Raw genomic sequence first — 21,800 nt, 5'->3', positions numbered from 1 at the left:
ATCTACGTATTGTACCTGTAAATATGGTCTGTTGCTATGGATTTTGGGAAAGCCCCTTTGTTTACATTGGAATCATCAGCATAGATTACATTCTGTGACATCACGATGGCAAAAATGGCATTGAAGGCATTCTGGATCATCACTGTTTAGAATGGTGTCAGAGTATAAAAGGATTTATACCTTGAATAGACGCAACAGACACTTCAGAGACAGAGCATTGTTCGGAGAGTTAAACTCACAAAACTTGCAAACTGCTTTTGAATTGTAAGCTTTTGACGACAGCGATGGAACATTACACTGAATCAGCGTCAATGAGTTGGGCTGACATGGTCGATGAAGAAATGCCCTTGGACGACATGAGCCAGCCCACCATTCCTGAAGATGAGGCCATTGTTATCGAAAACAACCCGGCACCAGCATCTGTGAGCTTGGCTGGCATTGTCAAGGTTGGACTGCCTCTGGAGGTCCAGTCTTCAGATATCCAAGAGTCAGCTCTGGTGGAAGACAGACCGGCGCCAAGACCAACCGAATGGGCCGAGGCTAAACGGACTTTGGAGCTACCCTACGTAGCGTCAAACTGTCCAAGGCGGTCATTTCGACCGAGGGAGACTCAGGAAATGGCAGCAAGCTATCAGACATCATGTGGTCCAAATGAGCTGCAGTATGAGTTTCCACAACAGGCTGAGACTGGTGGAATGTGGGCCCCAAGTCACTACTGGGAGGCCAACCAATGGGAAGGGCACCATCAGGTGCCTTTCAGATACAGGCCACAAAGATTTGGAGGACACGATGTTTACAGCCAACTGAGCTACTTCAAACGCCAGTTAGAGCTCCAGAAGAATGAGAGTTGGTATGCGCAGCACCAAAGTAATATCGACCGAAACAAGGTTGAGAAAGCTGAGGAGAAGCTGCAGAAAGAGATCAACCGCAGAAAGGCCTGTGAGAAGGAGATCAAGATCCTCAAGAAAAAGCTGGAAACTCTGAGTCGGTCCAGCAGCTCAAGACAGGGACAGGAGACGGGTGAAGAGGAGCTGCTGGCGATTGTCACAGCTCAGAATGACAAACTTCAGGCTCAGAGCAGCCAAATAAAAGATCTGCTTTTTCAGCTCCAGGAAAAAGTCTCCAGAGACCTGAAGGTGGAGGATCTGGAGCAGCAGCTGAAGGGCTGGATCAGCCATGGCAGCAAGTTGGCCTCTGAGCTGGTCCATCAGCAGGAGGCCAACAAGGAGCTTCAGAAGAAGGTGGATGAGCTCCAGGGACAAGTGGAAATTTCTAAGAAAGAGACAGAGAAGATCCAAGAGCTCCAGAACCTCGTCTCAGATTGTAACAGCCAACTGATGACTGAAAGGAGGGAGAACGAAGCTCTAAGAGAGGAACTCCGAGATGTCATGAAAAAGCTCAATGAAACATCCAATCGAGAGCTTTCGCTGGCTGAAGTGGAGCAAGAGATTATAGAAGAGGATATAGTCTCCAAAGTATTAGAGGACACCATCGCTATCCCACAGGAAGAATTTCAGGGGAAGGACTCGGAGAAAAATACTGAGGAAAAGACGAGCAGCTCTGAGCAGCTTCTGGAGGTTAAGGAATTCAGGGAGCAAATGGGGCCCTCTACACCTGAGGTGTCTCTTCCTGAAGGCAGCGCCAGGAACGAGGAGGACGGCACACAAGATCCTGAAACCACAGAGCCGGACCTGAAAATGCCAACCATGAAGCCTGTCTCCCTTTGGCGGAGGTTCAAAAAGGCCATCACTCCAAAACACCTCCGTAAATATAAACATTTACAGAGGGGAGAGTGATGGAGTTTCCTCCACACTTTAAAAAAGAAAAGAAAAGAAAAAAAAAGAAAAACACATGCTGAGGCTTTATTTTGACTGATTATATTCAGGTTGTAAATTTGAATATCAATAGTGTGATGCTTACTCAGCATCCCTACTAATTATTACCACTGCTACATTTACAACTACTGCTACTGCTCATACCCTTTTTGGTTACTTATAAAAACCATATCAATTTAGTCTCAGTTTTGTTGTGTCCTGCATCTTTATGTGTTTTATCTCTTTCTTTGGCTGCTTTCTCCTCTTAATAGCTTTTCAGCCTCTTGTTTACTTGCATGTTTTACCAGTGAAAAAAAATCCAGAAAATTCTCATTTTCTCCTTAATTGCACACCATCTAAGCATGCAGTAATCAGGATACCCAATTTACTGATGTAACAATCCTAGGATATAAAGATATGGATAGCTTTAATGGGGAAAAAATTAAATGTCATCTATTTAGATGTAGTTTTATACACCATGACTCCTTATTTACACCAAAAATCATTAAATTCATGCACAATTGATACACACCTGCTGTCAGTAAACATATATGCAAATCATGTGTGTAAAAGGTATATGCATTTACATCATGTCACTAACACCTAGTCCAACTCCAGGTCTGTAATCTTTCGTTATCAGATAGTTTGATCATCAGTAGTGAGTAGACCTACACCGTTTACCTCTCATCATCTGCTGATCTTCTCTTCCTCTGTCTCTCTTCTTTAACTACAGGTGTCTGTCTGTCTGTCTGAATAGATGAAAGTAATTATGTAACTGTATATTCAATCTTAGCGCTAATAATCGTGATGAAGAAACGCTGCCTCAGTAGCAACAATATCAGCATTGTCCATATTTCTGTGCTCTTTTTTTCTTACTAACATGCTGTTTTGTAAAAATCAAGGCACCTTGTTGATCATTTTCAGCCAGGGTCGGAATTCTGATATCTTTCCTCTGACCTTCGTGAGCACAGAGAGATTGAGCGTGCACACCGGAGCAGGAGTGGGGGCAGTGTGGAGAGAGAGAGAGAGAGAGAGAGAGAGAGAGACAGGGAGAGGGAAGTGAAGTAAAGCTGGAAGGTTGACCCTGTGTTGTTGCTGCTGGCAAAGCTTAACCTCCTCCACCCCAGCCTCCTCCTTTATAGCATAAAGCTGTTGCACCCTCGTGTACAGATTCATGCTACTATGGGTTGATTGCTTTTGAACTAATTTTATTGTATTCAGTGCTCATCGTCAGAAATGCATCTATCCACATGGGGATTTCTAGCTATGCACTCCCTGAAAAGTCAAAGCATGCTGCTTGACTAACCAAGAGATCCGAGTAAAGTGCGTAGCCATTTTGCAATAAAATGGTTAAATGTATAACAGGTGTGTTCCTGAATAAAATGCAAAATAGTGGAGTTTAAAATTTTGACAAAAAGGAGAGATTTATTGTAAATAACTAGAGAAACCCTATCAATATTTAATGAAGTTTAATTCCCAAGATCTTGAGAAAACAACTGAAATGTAGTCATGATCACAGGAAAATAGAATTTTTATAACAAGCTACTAATCAAGTTGAGATCTCAAGAAAGCAACAGGAATTTACATATCTTTGTTATATAACATATAACACGTAAAGAAACATTTTCTCTTAAATCTTTTAAGGTAATAATAATGCACTTAAATGACAGAGCTTTCATGTCTAATCTGCTATTTTGTTAGTTATTTTCATGTGTGCTGAAATTGAAATGGCTCTAACCGTACAACCACGCAAATGTGGTGACCTTTTGCACTATTAATACAAACTCAGCTAATAGAGGAAGTTTAGATACTTCAAACAAAAAAGGAAATGTAAAAGAAGAGGAAGTATGATATGATGTGGCAAATTTTATTTTAAAGGTGTGAAAACATGGTGGTTTTTAGTGTCAGGGCTGGCATGAGGGCATGCAAAGTCTGCAGAGAGAATGATGCTGTTAAGCCTTTATTTACGTTATTGAACCCTGAGTCCACTGAGTATGAACGCTCTGCCCTCGACTGCCTGCTTGCATAGATCAATCGATCAATCAATCTTTGTCTGTATAGCACCATTTCATAACCAAAGTTATCTCAAGATGCTTTACACAGAGGACAGGTCTTCACGGTACCCTCTGTTGTGACCTATTAATATAGACCAGTGTTTATCATTTATATTATGATAAATACTATACCCCTATTATAATAGACCAGCATTAATCACCTTGAGCACAGCAGGTCCACAACAGCAGGTCGCCCGTCCCAAAGATTCAGTCGAATCTCTGCAGCACAGGGACCGGGGAAAACCCACTGACACAGCAGTTACAGAAGTAGAACATCAAGACTCACAGCACATAATATATGTGCCATGACTCCCCAGCAGTCTAAGCCCCTAGCAGCATAACTAACTATAAGGGCTGGTCCAGGCCTGAGCCAGCCCTTACTATAAACTCTCTCTAAGAGAAAGTTTTAAGTGTACTCTTAAACGTAGTGAGAGTGACTCCAGGGGAGGGGGATGCACGATGGAAGCTGCCCAGTAACCCCAGTCTGACTCATGAGAAGCTCTGCTGGAGCAGATGAGTCTTCCTCTTTAAAGAGCTTTCAGTAAAGAACTGATGATGCAGACTGATGAGAATCTACTGAGAAATACAGATTCATTATTTTAGTTTTACATAAAAGAAGATCTTCAAATTTGCCAATTTGTCCAGATCATGCTGCAAGATGAGGCAAGCAACCAAGAGACTGGGAGAAGCTGTGATACTGTTCCATATCTACCATGCTTTACACTTCATTCAACTGATGAACTGACTGGTAGGTGGATTATGGGATTTTCTGACACAACCAGGCTTTCTCCTTCTGTTTCCAGTCTCCTCGCTAAGCCAAGCTACTTCTTGGCTGTCTCCAGAGTCTCATTAAGTGCACAAACACACTTCAAAAGAGGTACACAATTTCCCCATCTTGTTCCCAGAAGAGGCAAAATGTCAAACTCTTGTTTTAAATGTAATCTGAACTGAATTTTGACCAAAGATGGAAAAAAACACCAACACATTTCTTGTTTGCCACTTCTCATAGCCTTGCTCTTTTATGAAGTGTTAATTAGCTCTTCTGTAGTTTTGAGGAGAGAGACACGTGGAAAAATAGAAGTGTTGAACAAGCAGCAAATGTCCTCCTGACTGGAATGGAACAGTTGACGTTGAAGTGTTTTGGTATGTGCCGTAACCACAAAGCTGCTGCTGCTCCTGTGTGTCCATCTGTCAAACAAGCCATTCAGTTCTGCTCTTTCAGATGTAAAATGAGTCAGCGATGGATTGCTTTTGCATCAGTCCATCCAGTCTGCAGTTGTTAGAAAGTTGTTAATCATTGTATTTTATTCTAGATGCTATGCAGCTGTTTTCCCCAAAGGTTACAGGTTAAATTGTCTTGTAGACCCGTCTTGAGGAGACCACATACCAGTCCAAGAGATTTTTTGCTTCCTTGTAATTCAAAAGTTATTTTAAATGGTTTAGACTGGTCTGTTAAGCACAAATTGGGTTTCATGACTCCTTATTGTCATTATAATGAGTGAAATGTTTTCATTTTGTCGACCAGTGCTGGATGTGTAAATTTTCATTCTATCATTTTTCTTGTCCCTTGAAACCGTCCTTTTGGGGGGAGAAATATGTACTTATACTATGACTATTGTGAAAGCACTGGCATTGGCAGACATTTATGAGTGGGGTGACCCAACTGTGCCTATAAAAAGTATTCACACCCTTAGTGTTTTACCCTGTTTTAAATTTTATAGATCAATCTTGGTCAATATACTTTAGCTTTTTTTATTTAAAAAAAATTAAAAATGTGTAAAATTAGTGGCTGCATAAATATTCAGTATACAAGTCAGTATTTATTAGATGCACCTTTGGCTGTAATCACAGCACTGACTCTGTGTAGATAGGTCTCTTTCAGGCTTGCTCATCTGGGCACTGCAGTTTTACTCCATTCTTCTTGCAAAAATCTTCTTGCTTAGAGTGTTCTTTTGTCTTCATGGTGTAATGGTAGTCAAGAATACTAATCAACAAGCAACTGGACCTTCCAGACACAGGTGTATTTATACTACAATCACTTGAGACACATTCACTGCACTCAGGTGATTCCAATTTCATTAACTGTGAGACTACTCGCACCAATTGGCTGGGCCTCTGCTGAATCAGGTCAGTCACTTATTTTAACTTGCCAAATTTCATTTAATTGACATTACTTGGTAGAAATCTGTTTTCACTTTGACGTTAAAGAGGGTTTGGTTGGGGTTTTTTGTACTTTGGTCAAAAACTCTAATTATATTGACCATGATTAATTCATAAATTCAAATAGAAGGGTAAAACATCCAAGGTGGTGAATACTTTTTATAGGCAATGTTTGCTTGGTTGGCATGAATTATCTGTGCTTACATAGAAGAATGAATGAAATTATTTTTTCTGTCTGATTTCACTTAAAAGTCTAATCAAAGAACTGATATCAAGGTGTCCTATAGATGTTTTATTTCTGTGTATACATATCCATTTAGATTTTAAAAGAAACACTACAAAGTGACAACATATAGCCAACTGTAAGCCCCATTGGCTTTATTTTTAGAAATCTTTAAAAAGGTAAATACAAAGTCAGTTAATAATCAACAAAGATTGCTACAGTATAAATGAACAAGAACATACATCACACCAGCTAGGTTGAATAAATATGTTAGAAATATTCTAGATTTATATAGAAAAAGCACCTGGAGACTTTGTGTCATTGTGTTGGGCAGTGTTGTAAGATAAAAACATCGTAGGAGTAGGTAAAAAAAGGGATAGAAAAGATTGTTTTGAAAGATATTTCAGTCCAATCCTGGACTTTTTATCTTAGGTCTATAGAACCAAAATCACAGTTTCAGGAAAACGATTGCATGATGATAGACATGTGTGTCTCTTACATGCCAGAAGATCCACTGCAATAGTTGAATGGACCAAATACTACAAACTGGGTTAGATAAATGCTTGTTAACATTTCCTCTAGAGCACTGCTTCCCAAAGTGTGGACTGTGGCCCACTAGTGGGCCCTGAGGATACTGCAGGCTGGCTGTGAGAGGCCTTCTGCTTTTAAAGCCCTATAAGTAACAAACCCCAGCCAGAAGATTTAACCTACATGTCACCATTTGAACATTTATTTTGTCTGATGTAGAACACTGGTGTCATGGTTTCACTGGTGCTGGATTTACTGATAATGCTGCATTAAACATTCGACTCTGCTGTATTAATGTTGCAAGGAAAATGTTTATACAGTCAAATCATACATTTTAAGAGAAAAATATAATGAAAGAAAATATAGGTGACTTTGTAGATGGCTTTTAAACAAAATAAATGCTGGTGGCTTATTTATTGTATTTAATGACTATGCCAACACTTTCTTGTGGCATTAATGTCTCTGAAAACTAGGCATTTGCTTTGAAATGAAATCAGGGGTAAATAGTATGAGGTTTATGTTATGGTTAAATCAAGGTTTTTGAGGTCCACAGAAGATTTTCAGGTCTCAAATTGGACCACAGTGCGCTGAAGTTTGGGAAAGGCTGTTCTAGAGAAAGTGAGACACACCAGGAAAGGAAAACAGGATTTTTATTAAACGTCTACATTTGTCGAGTGATGAGGAGAAGGAATGAGTTTTCTCTGGTGGAAACCTTGCAACATGGATATTTTGAAATCAGTGCTGTGAGGATAATGAATTGCATTATGAATGCATTATTGGTACTTTTTTTGTTGCTAATCAATCAATATATCTGTGTGCATAAACCTATACAAGATTAGGTCTGAGAGGAAGTTTTTTGATTATTTACCATAGATGGTTTGTTGCTGTTTTGTTTCAAAATACACATACAATCAACAAATTATAAATAAGTAAACTCTTTTTTAATTAGTTAAATGTTGAATGTGCTGCACGCAGGCTTTTGGTTTAATAGAGCAATGGTACCTTTTATATTACAGAAAGAAATGCTTTCAATAATTTGAAAAGTTTTTATAAAGACATGAGTGACGATGGCTGAATACCTTTTAGCTGCTTAAAATGTGAAATCTTGGCACTCTAAATGCAGATTCTCTGAAGAGTTGCCAAAAAATCTTCACTGATAATGCACAAACTTTGTCATCAACTTTATCTGTCTCACTAATTCCTTTAGTTATGGTTGACATTTATTATCATTCCTTTTAAAATGGGACTAAACTCAATAAGTAAAAACAAACTGTTTTCAGGAGTGTGTTAAGAGTTAAAGTGTCTTTTAAATAACACATACTGAATCAATAAATACCTCTGTCCTGTTAATCCTGAGCTCTTTCCAAACATGGACATGTCTACTGAAGGCTATAACTTGTTGCACTGACATTATGTTTGAAGCATTCGGCCAGCAGGTGGCGCAGTTGGATTAAATTCTCACTGTCTCAAGGTCATTGCAGCAGAACTCCATCACTCTGAAGCTCCAGCGTTATTGACCCAGCAATGATGCTGCGCGGACTGCACTGCGCAGCCGCATGGCATCATTGTCATGTAATGCTGAGACGTCAGATGTTAGTGGGGGAAACCCATTGTTCACTCACGCCGCATTTCACTACTGTATTCTCGTCATGAATGAGAGGTCGAGCCAACAGTTAAACTGCAGACCCTCGTGCAAAACCAGGAAAATCTAAACTCATACACTCTGAATTAAAAAAAGGTATTTCCAATTAAAACAAGTAATGTCTACTCTAAGTCTTAAATATCATAATTATTAAGCGTTGATTTTACATGTTTCCTTTAAAATATATTATAGGCGTTTTATTTGAATTAAATCAAATCGTCTTTCAACAAAACCCTTAAAACTTGTTGGTTTGCATATGAAAAACCCAATGGACATAGTAAAAAACATTTGCTTGAATAGTGAGAAGTGCATGTGTTTTTGGATGACTAGGCTATTCACCGTGTCCCTGGCCACATGTTGCTTTTATTTAGGCCTATTTTAATGCTGCCCTCCCTTTCATTCTCCCAGCTAATTTTCTTAATCTTTACGACTGTATTTCATCACAAAGTCGATACACTGTGGTTACATGCCTAAATTTTTGTCCTGTGATAAAATGATGCACATTTCTATCCCCATGTTTTAAAAGACGTGATGTGGAACATAAAGTCAATGCCAGAATAACGTGACCACAAAGGACACGTGACCACCGCCGAACTTCTGCATTGGAAATCCCTGCCTGCCTGTCTGCACGTACTCACAATGCGTCATCTTTCCGCATGCAGCCTCGTCCTCTCAAGAAAAAAAATGAATGCATTACACATAATTCAGCTCAAGCATCTCTTTACATATGTGTAGAATGTGTGGTTTTTAAATGTATTAACGAAGAATAAAACAAACTCCGCATCCCTGATGGCCTCATCCGAAATGCGTAGCCTGAGGTCAGTCTGCCTCCTCATGGCGAACGTGCGTCTCCCCTCGCACTACTACGCCTCGTGAGCAAGTCCCAGCCAATGGCGTAGCTCCATCCACCGTTCCTTCCTGATTCCGTCCACTTATCATTGAGCCCGAAACGTCACGAGCGCCTTCTCTGCCTGCACGCACGAGAGAGACAGCACCGCTCCTTGCACACAGTTAGGTTGGAAAGGTAACTTTGCCACTGTCGTTTCTTCTTTTCAAATGTAGTCTTTGGCCAGGGTGGGAGCTTTTAAAAATTAAAGGGCATGTTCTAAGATAAAGCGTGTTAATATAGGCTATTTTTCTGTTTTTTAAATATGTACATGATGTTCCTCATCCTCGACAGTAACCTCAAAGTCTTGTCCTTGTGTTAGCTTAAACGCGTTCAATGGCTATTAGACTAGCGGATTTAAACTGTTTGGTTATTCCCTACTGTATGTTCATGTGGCTTGCTGGATGGAGAAGTTGTAGCCCACCGTCTATTTTTAAACCGGGCCGTCAGCTGGCGAGATGTCACTCCATTTAGAACTGCAGGGTGTGTGAGAAAACGAGCGTCAAGTTGCAAGTCCGGCTCTCAGCAGCCCTTTCTGTCGAGGAGCAGATATAAAAATGTCGTTTTTTTGTTTGAAGCTGGACAGGATGTGAGGCAGAATCAGTCATACAGCTGAGACAGACAGAAAGCTACCAGTTGCTTGCAGCAGACTTGGGGGTGTGTCCACCGGTTGCAGGAAAATTACTGAATGTAGCAAGACACGACGAGCTCCAGTGTGGTCTCATTTTATGGTGTCCATTTCCCTATCTCTACATGCTAGACCTTAGAAATATACATATACTCTAACAAAGCCACTTATTTATTATCATAAAGGTGCATCACAGCAGTTTAAAAGTTATGTTTATCATGGCAAATAATTGATCTGACACTTCTATGTCTTGCTGGCAGACCCGAAAGTAAGCTTTGCAGGGGGGTTTTGCCAGTCTAGCATGCCTATACACCTATCAGGTATCCATCCTTCATTATTTATTTATTTGTGGGTGCCATTTTGTGCTGATAGATCACCTCCTTGCTCTCCTCCTTGCCAACCTTGCAAAGCAGATGGATACGCTCGTTTCCTTGTTTCTCACTGGCGAATCCATCTCGCAAAGCTCCTGTCTGAACCATTAGGGCCCGGTTAGAAAGTGACAGGACCAATCAGCAACAAGGGGCAGTACTTTTGGACGGCGGAGTCATGACTAAGCAAGCAGCAACAAGAGGCTGGTACAGTTATGGCAGAACAGCTTAGCGTGGATGCTGCTAAAGCGCCAGTTTTATCAGAACTTAATGACATTTCTTCATTAAAAGAAGAAAAAAGAACAGTATTGAGTTGTTTTCTCTTCAAAAACGACAAAAGTCGTGTACTGACATGTCTGTAGTCACCATGGTTCGCGTTATTCCTCGGTAGCTGCGCGTGTGCACCTCGGTCGCTGCTATGTCACATGTTTTGTTGCTCTGATTGGCCCGTAAAGATGTGACAGACAGAGCATTCATCCAATCACACTCCAAGTTTTTTCAAAGGCTCTGCCCTTTCCCAAACGCTTAATATTGAAGGTTTTCCAGATGGAGTGTGAAACAAATACATCTGGCATATCAGATTACCAGCTCGCCATGATTTGGCTACAAAAATAAACAGAAAGTTGAACAAAATTTTACTGTAACTGCAGGGTAAGTATTTAAGCTGCATGCCTACTCTTTGTTGTTGGCATCAGAATTTCATAAAGTCATCCTCAAATAGCTTCTTTTGCAACCCTGATCCAACAATATAAAGTTAATTATCACAAATAAAATGAAAAAAGCATCAGAGGTATGCATCCTAGGTATTTCTGGAGGTTTAAGAGTTTGGCATTTTACTCCAGATTGACTAATAATGAACACATTTAGTATTTCTGCAACCAAGTCAGAATAGTTTGTTGAAGACCTGTCATATTATGCATGTCTTACTTTGAAAATTGCATGTGTAAATATAACAAAAAGTCAGACTGTGCAGTTGTGTAAGAACAAACAGCCTTCAGAAACTTTTTCCAGTACACAGAGCTCTTAAAAGTATAAAGTCAGGGTCAGTCTGATATGCAAATGACTAAAAATGTGGCAGTATCTAATTAAAATGGAGAGTTTTCATTCTACATTTCCAGGGACACAGTATTGTTGATTAGAGTAAGTAAAGAGTAATGATATTCAATACCTTGCCTCACTAAATGACTCCATTTAGCTCAAGTTAAGAGTCTGTGTGCACTTTAGGTGATTCTGCCTCTTGGCTGTGTCCAGTGGCAACTTTCCACAATGATTTTTAGGCCAAAGGATTTTCCATTGATTCTCCTTTTGTACTACTCTAGCTTTGCAGACTGTACCAGAAGTTCACTCATGCATTTAGAGTGGGTAGTCTAGTTGGTTGGTGCAAGCAGGGCGGGTTTGATAAAGCAAATGAGAATCAATAGAGCAGCAGGCAGCCAAGGCCACAATGTGTGGCTTAAAACCCTTTGTGACCTCCACCACTGGAATTCAGAGAGATAATGTTGGCTCAATGAGATAGACCACGACTCAATTCTTTACTGCTTATCGGTTCAGTGTACCCTAGACAAAGGGAAGTCAAACATGCATTGTGCCAGCTCACCTATTGTCACTTATTGTGAGTTTTTGTTGTTATCATAGAACGTTCTTAACTTACTGTGTGTTTTGCAATCTTGTGTTGTAATATGAAATATTTGAGCTAGCCTTTTGCTGCAGTAGCCACGCCTTCTCTGTGACTAGTATCTCCTCCATCCTTGGCCAGCCTGCATTACTTGGTCCAAGTCATTTGCACAGTCAAATACATATACAAAAAATAAAATCTAAAAGAGGCATTTATGTTTAGCTTTGAAATAGATTGCATTTTAGATCTGTGAGTCACTGAGCATTCAGTTTTTGCTTACTCACTCTTTAACTCAAGTGACAGGACAGGGTCACCAGCGTCTGCTCGGCTTTTGGAACAGCACTATTTTGACGTCTGCTTGTGGTTGTTTCATCTGCAGAACCAGAACCATGTCTATCCTGAAGATCCACGCTCGTGAGATTTTTGACTCCCGTGGAAACCCCACTGTGGAGGTTGACCTGTACACCAAGAAAGGTACTGTATGGTTAATATTTACATTTAGATGGTCTCTGCATATCTTTAAATTATGCTGAACTATTGAACATCTATCTTAGCAGGCTTTTAAAACTTAATTTAACATATGATTAACACTAGTAAAGTACTTAGATATAACTTTATCACAGTGTTATAGTTAAGTTTTGCAGTAGGGAAGTCAAATGGGAAAAAAACTTTTTGTTTTTGTTGACTAAATTAGAAAGCTAGTGAAAACTAGTAAAGCTGGGGATTATGATGGTCAAGCCAGTGTGGCTGCCCTGCAGTGTTGCCAGCTCAGAGTGGATGAGATCAGATGGTGGTTGTGTGAAAATAGCTCCTGTAACATCACCCTGTCTCTCCAGCTCTCTGTTACTGTAATGGTTCCTGTTTGAGGGCACAGATAGCTCATACAGTAAGTGTCTCTAGCACACAGTTTACCTTGAGTTGAATCATTTATATTCCATGCAATAAGAGATATGAAATCAATGAAATCTTCTGTCTGCTCCCCTGATGAGGGAATATATACAACCTGACCCCCTTATTATGCTGCATGCTAGATTACATTATGAAGATAGTGAGTTTAAAACAGCTAGTCCCTGTCATCTCTGACACATCTACCTCGGGTTTAGATCAATTTATTTAATCAACTAATAGCTCAGCTCTGATTGGAGCTTTTTGGGGGCTGTTCTGTTGTGGGAGCTTAAACAAAGGACGAGCTCAACCTGATGAAATGTCTCGGGAATGTTAATGAAGCAGCCTGAATGAGCACTGACATGGAAGAGAGGGATTTACCGGCTTGAATGCTTTAGCTGAACTTCTGCAGCTCTGTTTTCTGCTCAGCAGTTTTGGAAGGCAGCTCTGTGTTGGAGTTTACTGTAAATTGCACCTTCATTCTCTTTGACATGATTTCCTTTCAGTCAGTCAAGCCAGCAGTAGCATCATTAGCAGCACAGACCAAAGTGAGAGTGCAGCACGTCTGTCATGGTTACTGTAATGTGTTATGTAACCAGCTTGCCCCTCAGTCAGTGGCACACTATAAATCTTTCGCTGCTTGTTGATAGAAGGATGTAGTTACATAGCTCTGGGAATCTAGACATGTACGCTGATACTGTAAATTCCTGTGCTAAAGAGCACAAAATAGAAATATTTTAGATTTTGTTTATTTGGAAATATGATGCAGCATTACATCTGTCTAAAGGAAAATGTATGCTTGTCAGTATATTCTACTAAATTTTGGAGGGGACATGGTTCTCGTCTGGGATACCATGTAAGAGCACAAAATCTCATTTTATGGCCTGATTGATAGATGGCAAGCACGCTCCATGTGAAGCGCGGTTATTGTTCATGCAGATGATTTGTTTGGTCTGAGCTCACGTCCAGTCAGTGTCTGTCCTTCTGTCCTAAGCTTTAAATCCTCTAGGCTCACACCATCCTGGCCGCCCTACTGAGCACACTGAATAGATTTTGCCCATCTCAAAATTTTCCTCACATTGTGTGACTTCATAACAGCCAGCCTCTTACACATGGGTGTGGCCTGGCATCCCTCCAAAGATGCACTGCACATGCTCAGTTGGCAGCCTGTCTCCTCCTGTTACATCACAGCCATCTGCAGCACAGCCAGCCCAGCGCTACATGCTCCACACATGTTTTATGTGCCCCACTGCACAGAATGTACATTACTGTAGAGGAAAATGCCTTTGATGATTAAACATTTTACCTCAGTGCCTTTTACTTGCTCCTCAACCTTCAGTATGAAGACCTTCCAGTATCTTGTGCTCAATTACATGTTGGTGTCTGCAGATTTTGAGTTGTAAATGTCACACAGGAGTTACATCATTTCAAGTTAGACACATTATTAGCTACGTGGTCAATCACATTGTAACATTTATCAAACTGCGTTCAGTCCTTTGCCATCTTGTTGAACATGACACAGCACTTCAAGAAATGACTTCTCCTCTCATCCTCTCTGTCCTCAAGGTCTTTTTAGAGCTGCAGTGCCCAGCGGTGCCTCCACGGGCATCTATGAGGCTCTGGAGCTCCGCGACAATGACAAAACACGCTACATGGGCAAAGGTATGACACCCTCAATGATCCTCTCCCTGACTCCCCCCGATACATCTGTTCTTTGTTTTCTCTCTCATTTTATTATACCTTACCTGCCCTTTTTTTGTTTAGTCTACATTTCCAATTTCTCTATCTTTCTTCCTCCTGTTAGGGGTCAAAAGAGCAGTTAAATATATTAATGATTTCTTGGCCCCTGCATTGTGTAACCAGGTAAATAAAGTGTGATATAACAGGATTTAGAGAGCGGTGTGAACCACAGCATGACGAATGGAGAATGGGTTTGCCCTTAAAAACAACTAACCTGCAGGCTCTAACAGATGTTCACAGATCTAAAAAGAGCAAAACACGTAATATTTTAGCATTAACACATCCTGATATATTGGATGAGATGCTCTGTGTTCATCTGTATCACCTGCTCTGCATGGTCTTCTTCTGTCTGCATCAGTCATGGTCTGCTTGTCCTTTGCAGGTGTCTCTAAAGCCGTTAATCATATCAATTCAACTATTGCACCTGCACTGGTTAGCAAGGTAGGACCGTTTATTGTTTGCTTAATATTTCTGTGCGACGAAGTGTCAAATTAATTGACCGGTGAAAATTAAATAGTAAATTATCCTACAAAGACATTAGAAAGATTTGCAGCAGTGCTGACATTGTTAACTGACTAACGCTATCATTTTATAACTAGTAATAACATAAACAGACATTTTGAGTAGCTGTGTGTTGGATTTTTGCATTTATGCAACATATTTATAAAAGCCTAAGAAATCTAACATTACTGAATAACTTTTATGCTAACATAATAATTCATTTAAACCTAGTTATCCTTTTTGTATCAGAATGTACAGTTAACTTGTCATGATTTGTCTCATGCAGAATGTGAGTGTCCTGGATCAGGCCAAAGTCGACAAGCTGATGCTGGACATGGATGGCACAGAAAACAAGTGTAAGATGCTACTTAATGAACTAGCTAGTCTGGATGGACAATATTAGTTGTGTCACTGTCAATGTAAAGATTTATGAGCTAAACTTACAAAAGTAGAGTTTGCCTGCTTCATATGGACTATGGGAGTAGATAAGATGTAAAGTATCTTTTATAAATAAGTAAGTACACTTTTGACTGGCTGGGGAGTAAATGATACATTTAGCTATATCAGCCCAATACTATTGGTGTTGATAAAGCAGTTGCTTTGTTGATATCTCTGGGATTTATGTGGGCATTGTGTGAAATGTAAAAGTAAAGTGAGCTGAACTGTTTAATGATAGATAGACAGATAGATAGATAGATAGATAGATAGATAGAAATTTATTTTGAATATGTAAAACAGAGTGCAGAGTGGTCATACAAAGAAAAAATAAATAAATAAATAATGCTCATAGACAAAATTTAAAAAACATAAACAAAAAAGCAAATAATAATAATAATTAAATAGATACAGTGCAATGCAAATGTCACATGTAACAATTTGATTTTCATATCCAAAAAGGAGAATACCTTTGCAGATTTTTATGAAGTGGGTTATTCTGGCACAACCTCACCAACTTCCATGGTGCTTGGAAGATGAAGAAAGTCTCCAGCAATACTTGTAGTTCAGAGAATAACTTTGTTAGACCTATGCATTTTAGTCATATAAAGTTTTTAATATCAGTAGCTATGTAAGCATGGGCACAAGCAATCAGAATAAAAGCCTAAACTTTAACTGCACACGTCTGAAGATGCTCCTGCAGACCTTCACTGTCCCAGTATTTATCAGAATAAGTTTGTACCACTGGGTTTCAAAGAAAAAATACTGACGTCAAAGTCCCAGACAAGAGAGAAGAGAAAAATTAAATCTTGGTTGCACAGCAAGCGGTTACAATTGTATGCTTACCAAAAATCTAGACTGGAAAATACTCATAGATGATTAAACACAGCGGGACATTTGCTCTGATTAAAATGGCGAAAGACTTTAATAACACACTCCTAGCTGTACTTAGCAAAGCTGTCTCCTTTGCTGATGAGTTAATACTAAACAGAGATTAGTTTCATGCAAGATAGGGCACATTTTTCATTAATGTTAATAGGAAGGAGCAGCTTCCTCTGCTGTGTTTCTGAAAGGTGAGAGTGGTGGGACAACTGCACATGTCTAAATGCTTTTATTCTGATTAGGTGCTTAGTTCATGTATACACTCGTTATTATCTATATTTGGCACCCATGTTAACAGTAAAGGATGAATTCCACGTCAGATTGATTGTAATGGGTTTAAAGCCAAGTTACACATGTAAAATTAGCTAGTCTGACATTTAAGATGTACAATCAGTGCTGGTCATTTCCCCATTGTTTTTTTGTCGAGAAAATAATACAATTATGTCTATATTTCTTTGTAGAAACTTACTTTGATAGTTTTTGTTAGTTTTGAGATATTCACTGCTTCTACAATCCCTCCCAGAATCAGATTATGTTCACTGTCCCACAAGGTGAAATTAATATCACTACAAGTGCACACAGCAGACAACGTACACAAGGACAACATCAATATCCTCATTATGTAGGGGTTTTTCAGTTGTGAGAGCCACTTTTGCTATTTAATGTAGTTGTTAAGACTGTCAAAAGATTACAATTTTTAATAGTAATTAATCTCAGAATTTCTTAAGTTAATCACAATATCAAAATATCAAAATCAGCCCCTTTCATTACATTTTAAAATTCCATTATTTTGCATTAAAAAAATTTTATGTAATTTTGGATTTTTCTACTGTCTTAAACTAAGGGTAATTGTCTTACTGTTTGGATACAGACCTGCTATTATAGCTAGATAAAAGATTTTTAACATGAACTTAACCACAGAACAAATAGTTCATGATCTTGAAGGAATAATTGAGCAGTATAAAGGTAAATGTTTCATAACACAAGGTTCAGATGACTTTTTTACGTCTTGTCCACTAAGATGTCCTCAAGTTTTTTTTAAAGTGATATGAAACAGAAAGAAGCAATGGTGTACTTATTTTACATCACCGTGGCTGCAGAGAGATGCTGACATGACTTAACCAGAGTGTGCTTTAATAGACAATAAAGCATGTGATTGATAGCAATTTAAAGAATAAGTGCACTGGTTTTGGACCTTGATTAACTGTGATTAACTTAAGTCGTTATCAATGTTCTGTATATGAAATAAATTCAAAATATAGTAAAGTGAAAGTGTATGAGGTCGTCAGCCGACATCGTTGATGATAAAGATGGAGCCTACGATGTTTCAAAAACATGAAAACACATTTAAATAGACATCAGCTAATGCATTCACAAATATTGTGAATGTAACTGAAAATGCCCTGTGGAGTCACAGTTATGCAACACTGATTTTGTACTATTAACCCAAAAAATACTTAGTGCTGCATTTATACAGCAGAAGTGTCTTAATGCTGTATTGAAAGAACAGATGATGAATTCATGTGTGGTTTTCATATATCATACTTGCAAAAAAAAAAGAATAAATATATATATATATATTTATCTTTGCTCTTCTCCAGCTAAGTTTGGTGCCAATGCCATCCTGGGCGTCTCCCTGGCTGTATGCAAGGCTGGTGCTGCAGAGAAAGGTGTCCCCCTTTACCGCCACATTGCCGACCTAGCTGGCAACTCTGAAGTCGTCCTCCCTGTCCCTGTGAGCATCATCAGACTTCTGCAGCTTTGTTTGATCTAAACAACCATTTTTTGTTGTGATTCAGTAAGGCTGAAAGCTGATCTTCTGTGTTTCTCTGCAGGCTTTCAACGTCATCAATGGCGGCTCCCATGCTGGTAACAAGCTGGCCATGCAGGAGTTCATGATCCTGCCTGTCGGTGCCAGCAGCTTCAAGGAGGCCATGCGTATTGGTGCTGAAGTTTACCACAATCTGAAGAATGTCATTAAGGAGAAATATGGCAAAGATGCAACTAATGTAGGAGACGAGGGTGGCTTCGCTCCCAACATCCTGGAGAATAAGGAAGGTTAGAGGAAGCATAAAATCAGAGCTGTTAATACTGTCTGTTGGCCAGCAGAACAGGGGTTCTACTGTTTACTTTTTATTCTAGTACACTGTTTTGAGGGGGTTCCTGTTTTTGTGGAAAGAGTGGATCTCTGGAAGTAGTCTCTGTGTGTCTTGAGAGCATTGCATTTTTAGAATCTCCAGGGAAGTGCTTATCTTATCATGTCACTCTCTGGCTGACACATGGTTTCTAAATTAAGGCTTTCAACTTAGGACCAAAAGCTTTGACTGCCAACCTCTGACTACAGTGTCAGGAAAAGGTGCTGATATGGCCAATGGCCCAGAGTACCAGAGTCTTCCTCAGTGACTTTTTCATTCAAAGTAAATGTCTTGTATTGAATTAGCAAATACCCTGTTGTGTTTTGACTGTATATGTTTGTTTTTGTCTCAGCTCTGGAGCTGCTGAAGAATGCTATCTCCAAAGCTGGTTACACTGACAAGATTGTGATCGGCATGGATGTGGCTGCCTCTGAGTTCTACAAGGGTGGCAAGTATGACCTGGACTTCAAGTCACCTGACGACCCCAGCCGCTACATCTCCCCTGACAAGCTGGCTGACCTCTACAAGAGCTTTGTCAAAGATTACCCTGGTGATTTTTTATTTATAAACTCATTCATTACAGCTCAGCACTCTTGTTGCTAATTGGACCTGAAAAATGTTAAGTTTTGGGAACATTATAGAGATTGAGTTAGCATAATGTTGCAAGACAAAGCATGAAGGATATATTCCAAAGAATGTACTAGAATCATCTGTAAGTTAAGAGCTGATGAAATGACTTCTATGACTGAAGCTGGTCAAAAGTAATACTGTGAAAATCAGGAGCTTGATTCTGCTGCCCCCATGTGGCTTAAAAAAGCACTAAAAAATGTTTAAGTCTTGGGTTTTTAAATGGCTCTGATTTATTATTGGCCATGACATCCCTCTCACTTCCTGTATATCCTTCCCATTTTCACAGTCGTGTCCATTGAGGATCCCTTTGACCAGGATGACTGGGAGGCGTGGAGCAAATTTACAGCAAGCACTAGCATCCAGGTTGTCGGTGATGACCTCACTGTCACCAATCCTAAACGCATCTCAAAGGCTGTGGCTGAAAAGGCCTGCAACTGCCTGCTGCTTAAAGTCAACCAGATCGGCTCGGTCACAGAGTCCCTGGATGCGTGAGTGTCCACAGCAGAGCACTGCTATCAAAATCCTTAAAAGTTGATCAAATATTAAGTATCACTAACATGTCTGTTTCTGCTAGCTGCAAGATGGCTCAGAGCAACGGCTGGGGAGTGATGGTCAGCCACCGCTCTGGAGAGACAGAAGACACCTTTATCGCTGACCTGGTGGTTGGTCTCTGCACTGGACAGGTAAACGTTTAACTTACAAATACTTAGTGGTACTTAAAACCTCGTCGACCTGGTTTCAGAAATCCATTGAAGCTTTTCTGTGTAGCTTTTGTATAACAGATTAGGACTTATGTCATTCAATTTCCTTCTCAGATCAAGACAGGTGCGCCTTGCCGATCTGAGCGCTTGGCCAAGTACAACCAGCTGCTCAGGTGAGTCCAGCCTAAGATATTTAGCACACTTTTTTCAACTAAATTAAAGAAAAGAGTCATAATATAGAAAATTTCTCAGGCTTTAGGTTTATAAATTATAACGCACGGTTTTCTCTTTCTTCCAGGATTGAGGAGGAGCTCGCAGACAAGGCCCGCTTTGCTGGCCAAAACTTCAGGCACCCCATCTGAGCAGGTCCTCCTTCATGGGCCCCTGTGTGTTCATTGCTCATAAGATATCCCCACATGTATACGCCACGCTAGATCGCCTGCCCTGTCTGGAGAGAAGATGAAGAGAGCATAGCTGAAATCCAAGGTTTAAGTCTGTGGCGTGGAGGAGCTACAGTACATGATAAAGAACTACAGTTCAGCTCCCCCTCAAACTCTGCTTTCGCTCCTGAATAGTGTAGGGCCTTTCTGTTCGTGTCTGTGTAACTATGTGAGAGATTTTTGTTTAGCTTCTTGTGAGTTGTAGTGATTTGTTGAGTATCTGAGCTACTGTAACTTTAGTGCGATTCTGCTTCAAGCAGAGATAACACTACTGTATGTGCAATGTGTCGCATCTGACAAGGTCTTGTGTTGCTGTAAGCGTTGGCAGAAACATGAAATAAACAACATAGTTTGAAATATTTTGTGATTTCTTTGAGTCCAGATGTTCATCTTCTGACAAAATCATGCAATCATTATAGAGATTCACTCATGGTTTCTGTCCTTTAATCCTGTAAATGTACAAATTCCATAACTTTAATCATTTTGTCATGGACATAATACCCAAGGCAGAAAAGGATATTTATTAAATATAGATCTCCATTTGTATTATATTTTATTCTTTTAGTTCAGCCTGTTTAATATCAAGTTTAAAAAAGTTAAAATTATGATTTATTTAGCATAGCTTTGTCGCAGATTAACAGAGCAGTAAAAGGTCCTGTGGTGTGAAGTGTGTGATGTAATCTGAGCGCCACTGAAGCAGAAACATGAGCTCGGTGCTCTGAGACGCATTTCTGCCCCCCTGGTTTAAAGAATCCAGGAGGGCTTTATGCAAGCTCTTTTTGTACGGAGCTTTGCCAAGATAAATGAGCGTCTATTCACCAGGGGTATGGTACTGAAAGAGGGGATTGCCAGCTGGGTTTGTGCTATACCTATTCACTTTGTCTGAGGCCCGTCTGAACCTGACTCCATTGTCCACCTGTCACCAAGGAGATGTCTTACAAATCACTTGAACAAAGAAACCAGAAAGCATATTTTACACAATGTATAAACATCCTGAGGTCACCAGTTGCTGCAGATTTCATTAAGCAGGACTTCTTCCTCATTAATGAACTGGCTAACTTAAGTATTTGTCCAGGAAAATTCAACAAAAAATCTTAAATATGTGAAGCTTTGCTAAGATACAGATTATTTTTTATACAATGCTCACTTTCTTTTCTTTTTTACAGTATTTTATTTTTGTATTTTAATCTAAACACATTAAACTTCACAAGCACCATAATAAAGAGGCACACACTCTCATTAATAAGACAAAACACAAAATCAGATGAAAAAATAATAAAAATAAACAAAAAAAGAAGCACATTAGAACCACACAGAAAACAAACAAGCTCATTCAACCTACTAAAACCCCTATTTAAAAATGAAAAATTGTGGTGTTGTCAGTAAAGAGAGATGCAGTATTTTTAATTCCATCCAACCGATAATCAAATAAAGCACAAAGACAGGATGTTAATGTTTTATTTTTTCTTTTAGAAATAGAATAAGAAACTAGTATGATGTTTACTACTGTGTTTTAGCACCTTTTCTTCTCCC

The 21,800-nt window shown here is 39.6% G+C and overlaps 1 protein-coding gene across 2 annotated transcripts; it reads left to right on the top strand.

The window, feature by feature from the left end:
- The first annotated feature begins 9,326 nt into the window (after window positions 1-9,326).
- eno1a (enolase 1a, (alpha)) lies at window positions 9,327-20,624 on the top strand. 2 transcript variants are annotated; one of them, XM_041799619.1, is made up of 12 exons: window positions 9,327-9,445; window positions 12,298-12,392; window positions 14,370-14,465; window positions 14,926-14,984; window positions 15,331-15,400; window positions 17,963-18,096; window positions 18,197-18,419; window positions 18,849-19,046; window positions 19,413-19,614; window positions 19,701-19,809; window positions 19,942-20,000; window positions 20,126-20,624. In XM_041799619.1, exons 2-12 carry the CDS (start codon window positions 12,308-12,310, stop codon window positions 20,187-20,189), a joined length of 1,299 nt encoding a protein of 432 aa, XP_041655553.1. In that variant the 5' UTR covers window positions 9,327-9,445; window positions 12,298-12,307; the 3' UTR covers window positions 20,190-20,624. The 2 variants fall into 2 exon arrangements, with proteins under 2 accessions (XP_041655553.1, XP_041655554.1); XM_041799620.1 differs by lacking the exon at window positions 14,926-14,984 and adding an exon at window positions 14,608-14,666.
- The last annotated feature ends 1,176 nt before the right edge of the window (window positions 20,625-21,800 follow it).

Source organism: Cheilinus undulatus, linkage group 11, assembly GCF_018320785.1.
Source record: "Cheilinus undulatus linkage group 11, ASM1832078v1, whole genome shotgun sequence".
Classification (NCBI taxonomy): Eukaryota; Metazoa; Chordata; class Actinopteri; order Labriformes; family Labridae; genus Cheilinus; species Cheilinus undulatus.
Note: the sequence above shows the minus strand (reverse complement) of the source record. Positions and strands in the feature narration are given on the sequence as shown.

Excerpts from the sequence above, each read along its gene's own strand:
- eno1a (XM_041799619.1), top strand. The coding sequence starts at position 12,308 with ATGTCTATCCTGAAGATCCACGCTCGTGAGATTTTTGACTCCCGTGGA. Across the intron at positions 18,420-18,848 it reads CATCCTGGAGAATAAGGAAG|CTCTGGAGCTGCTGAAGAAT; the intron begins GTTAGAGGAAGC and ends TTTTTGTCTCAG. Across the intron at positions 20,001-20,125 it reads AAGTACAACCAGCTGCTCAG|GATTGAGGAGGAGCTCGCAG; the intron begins GTGAGTCCAGCC and ends TCTTTCTTCCAG.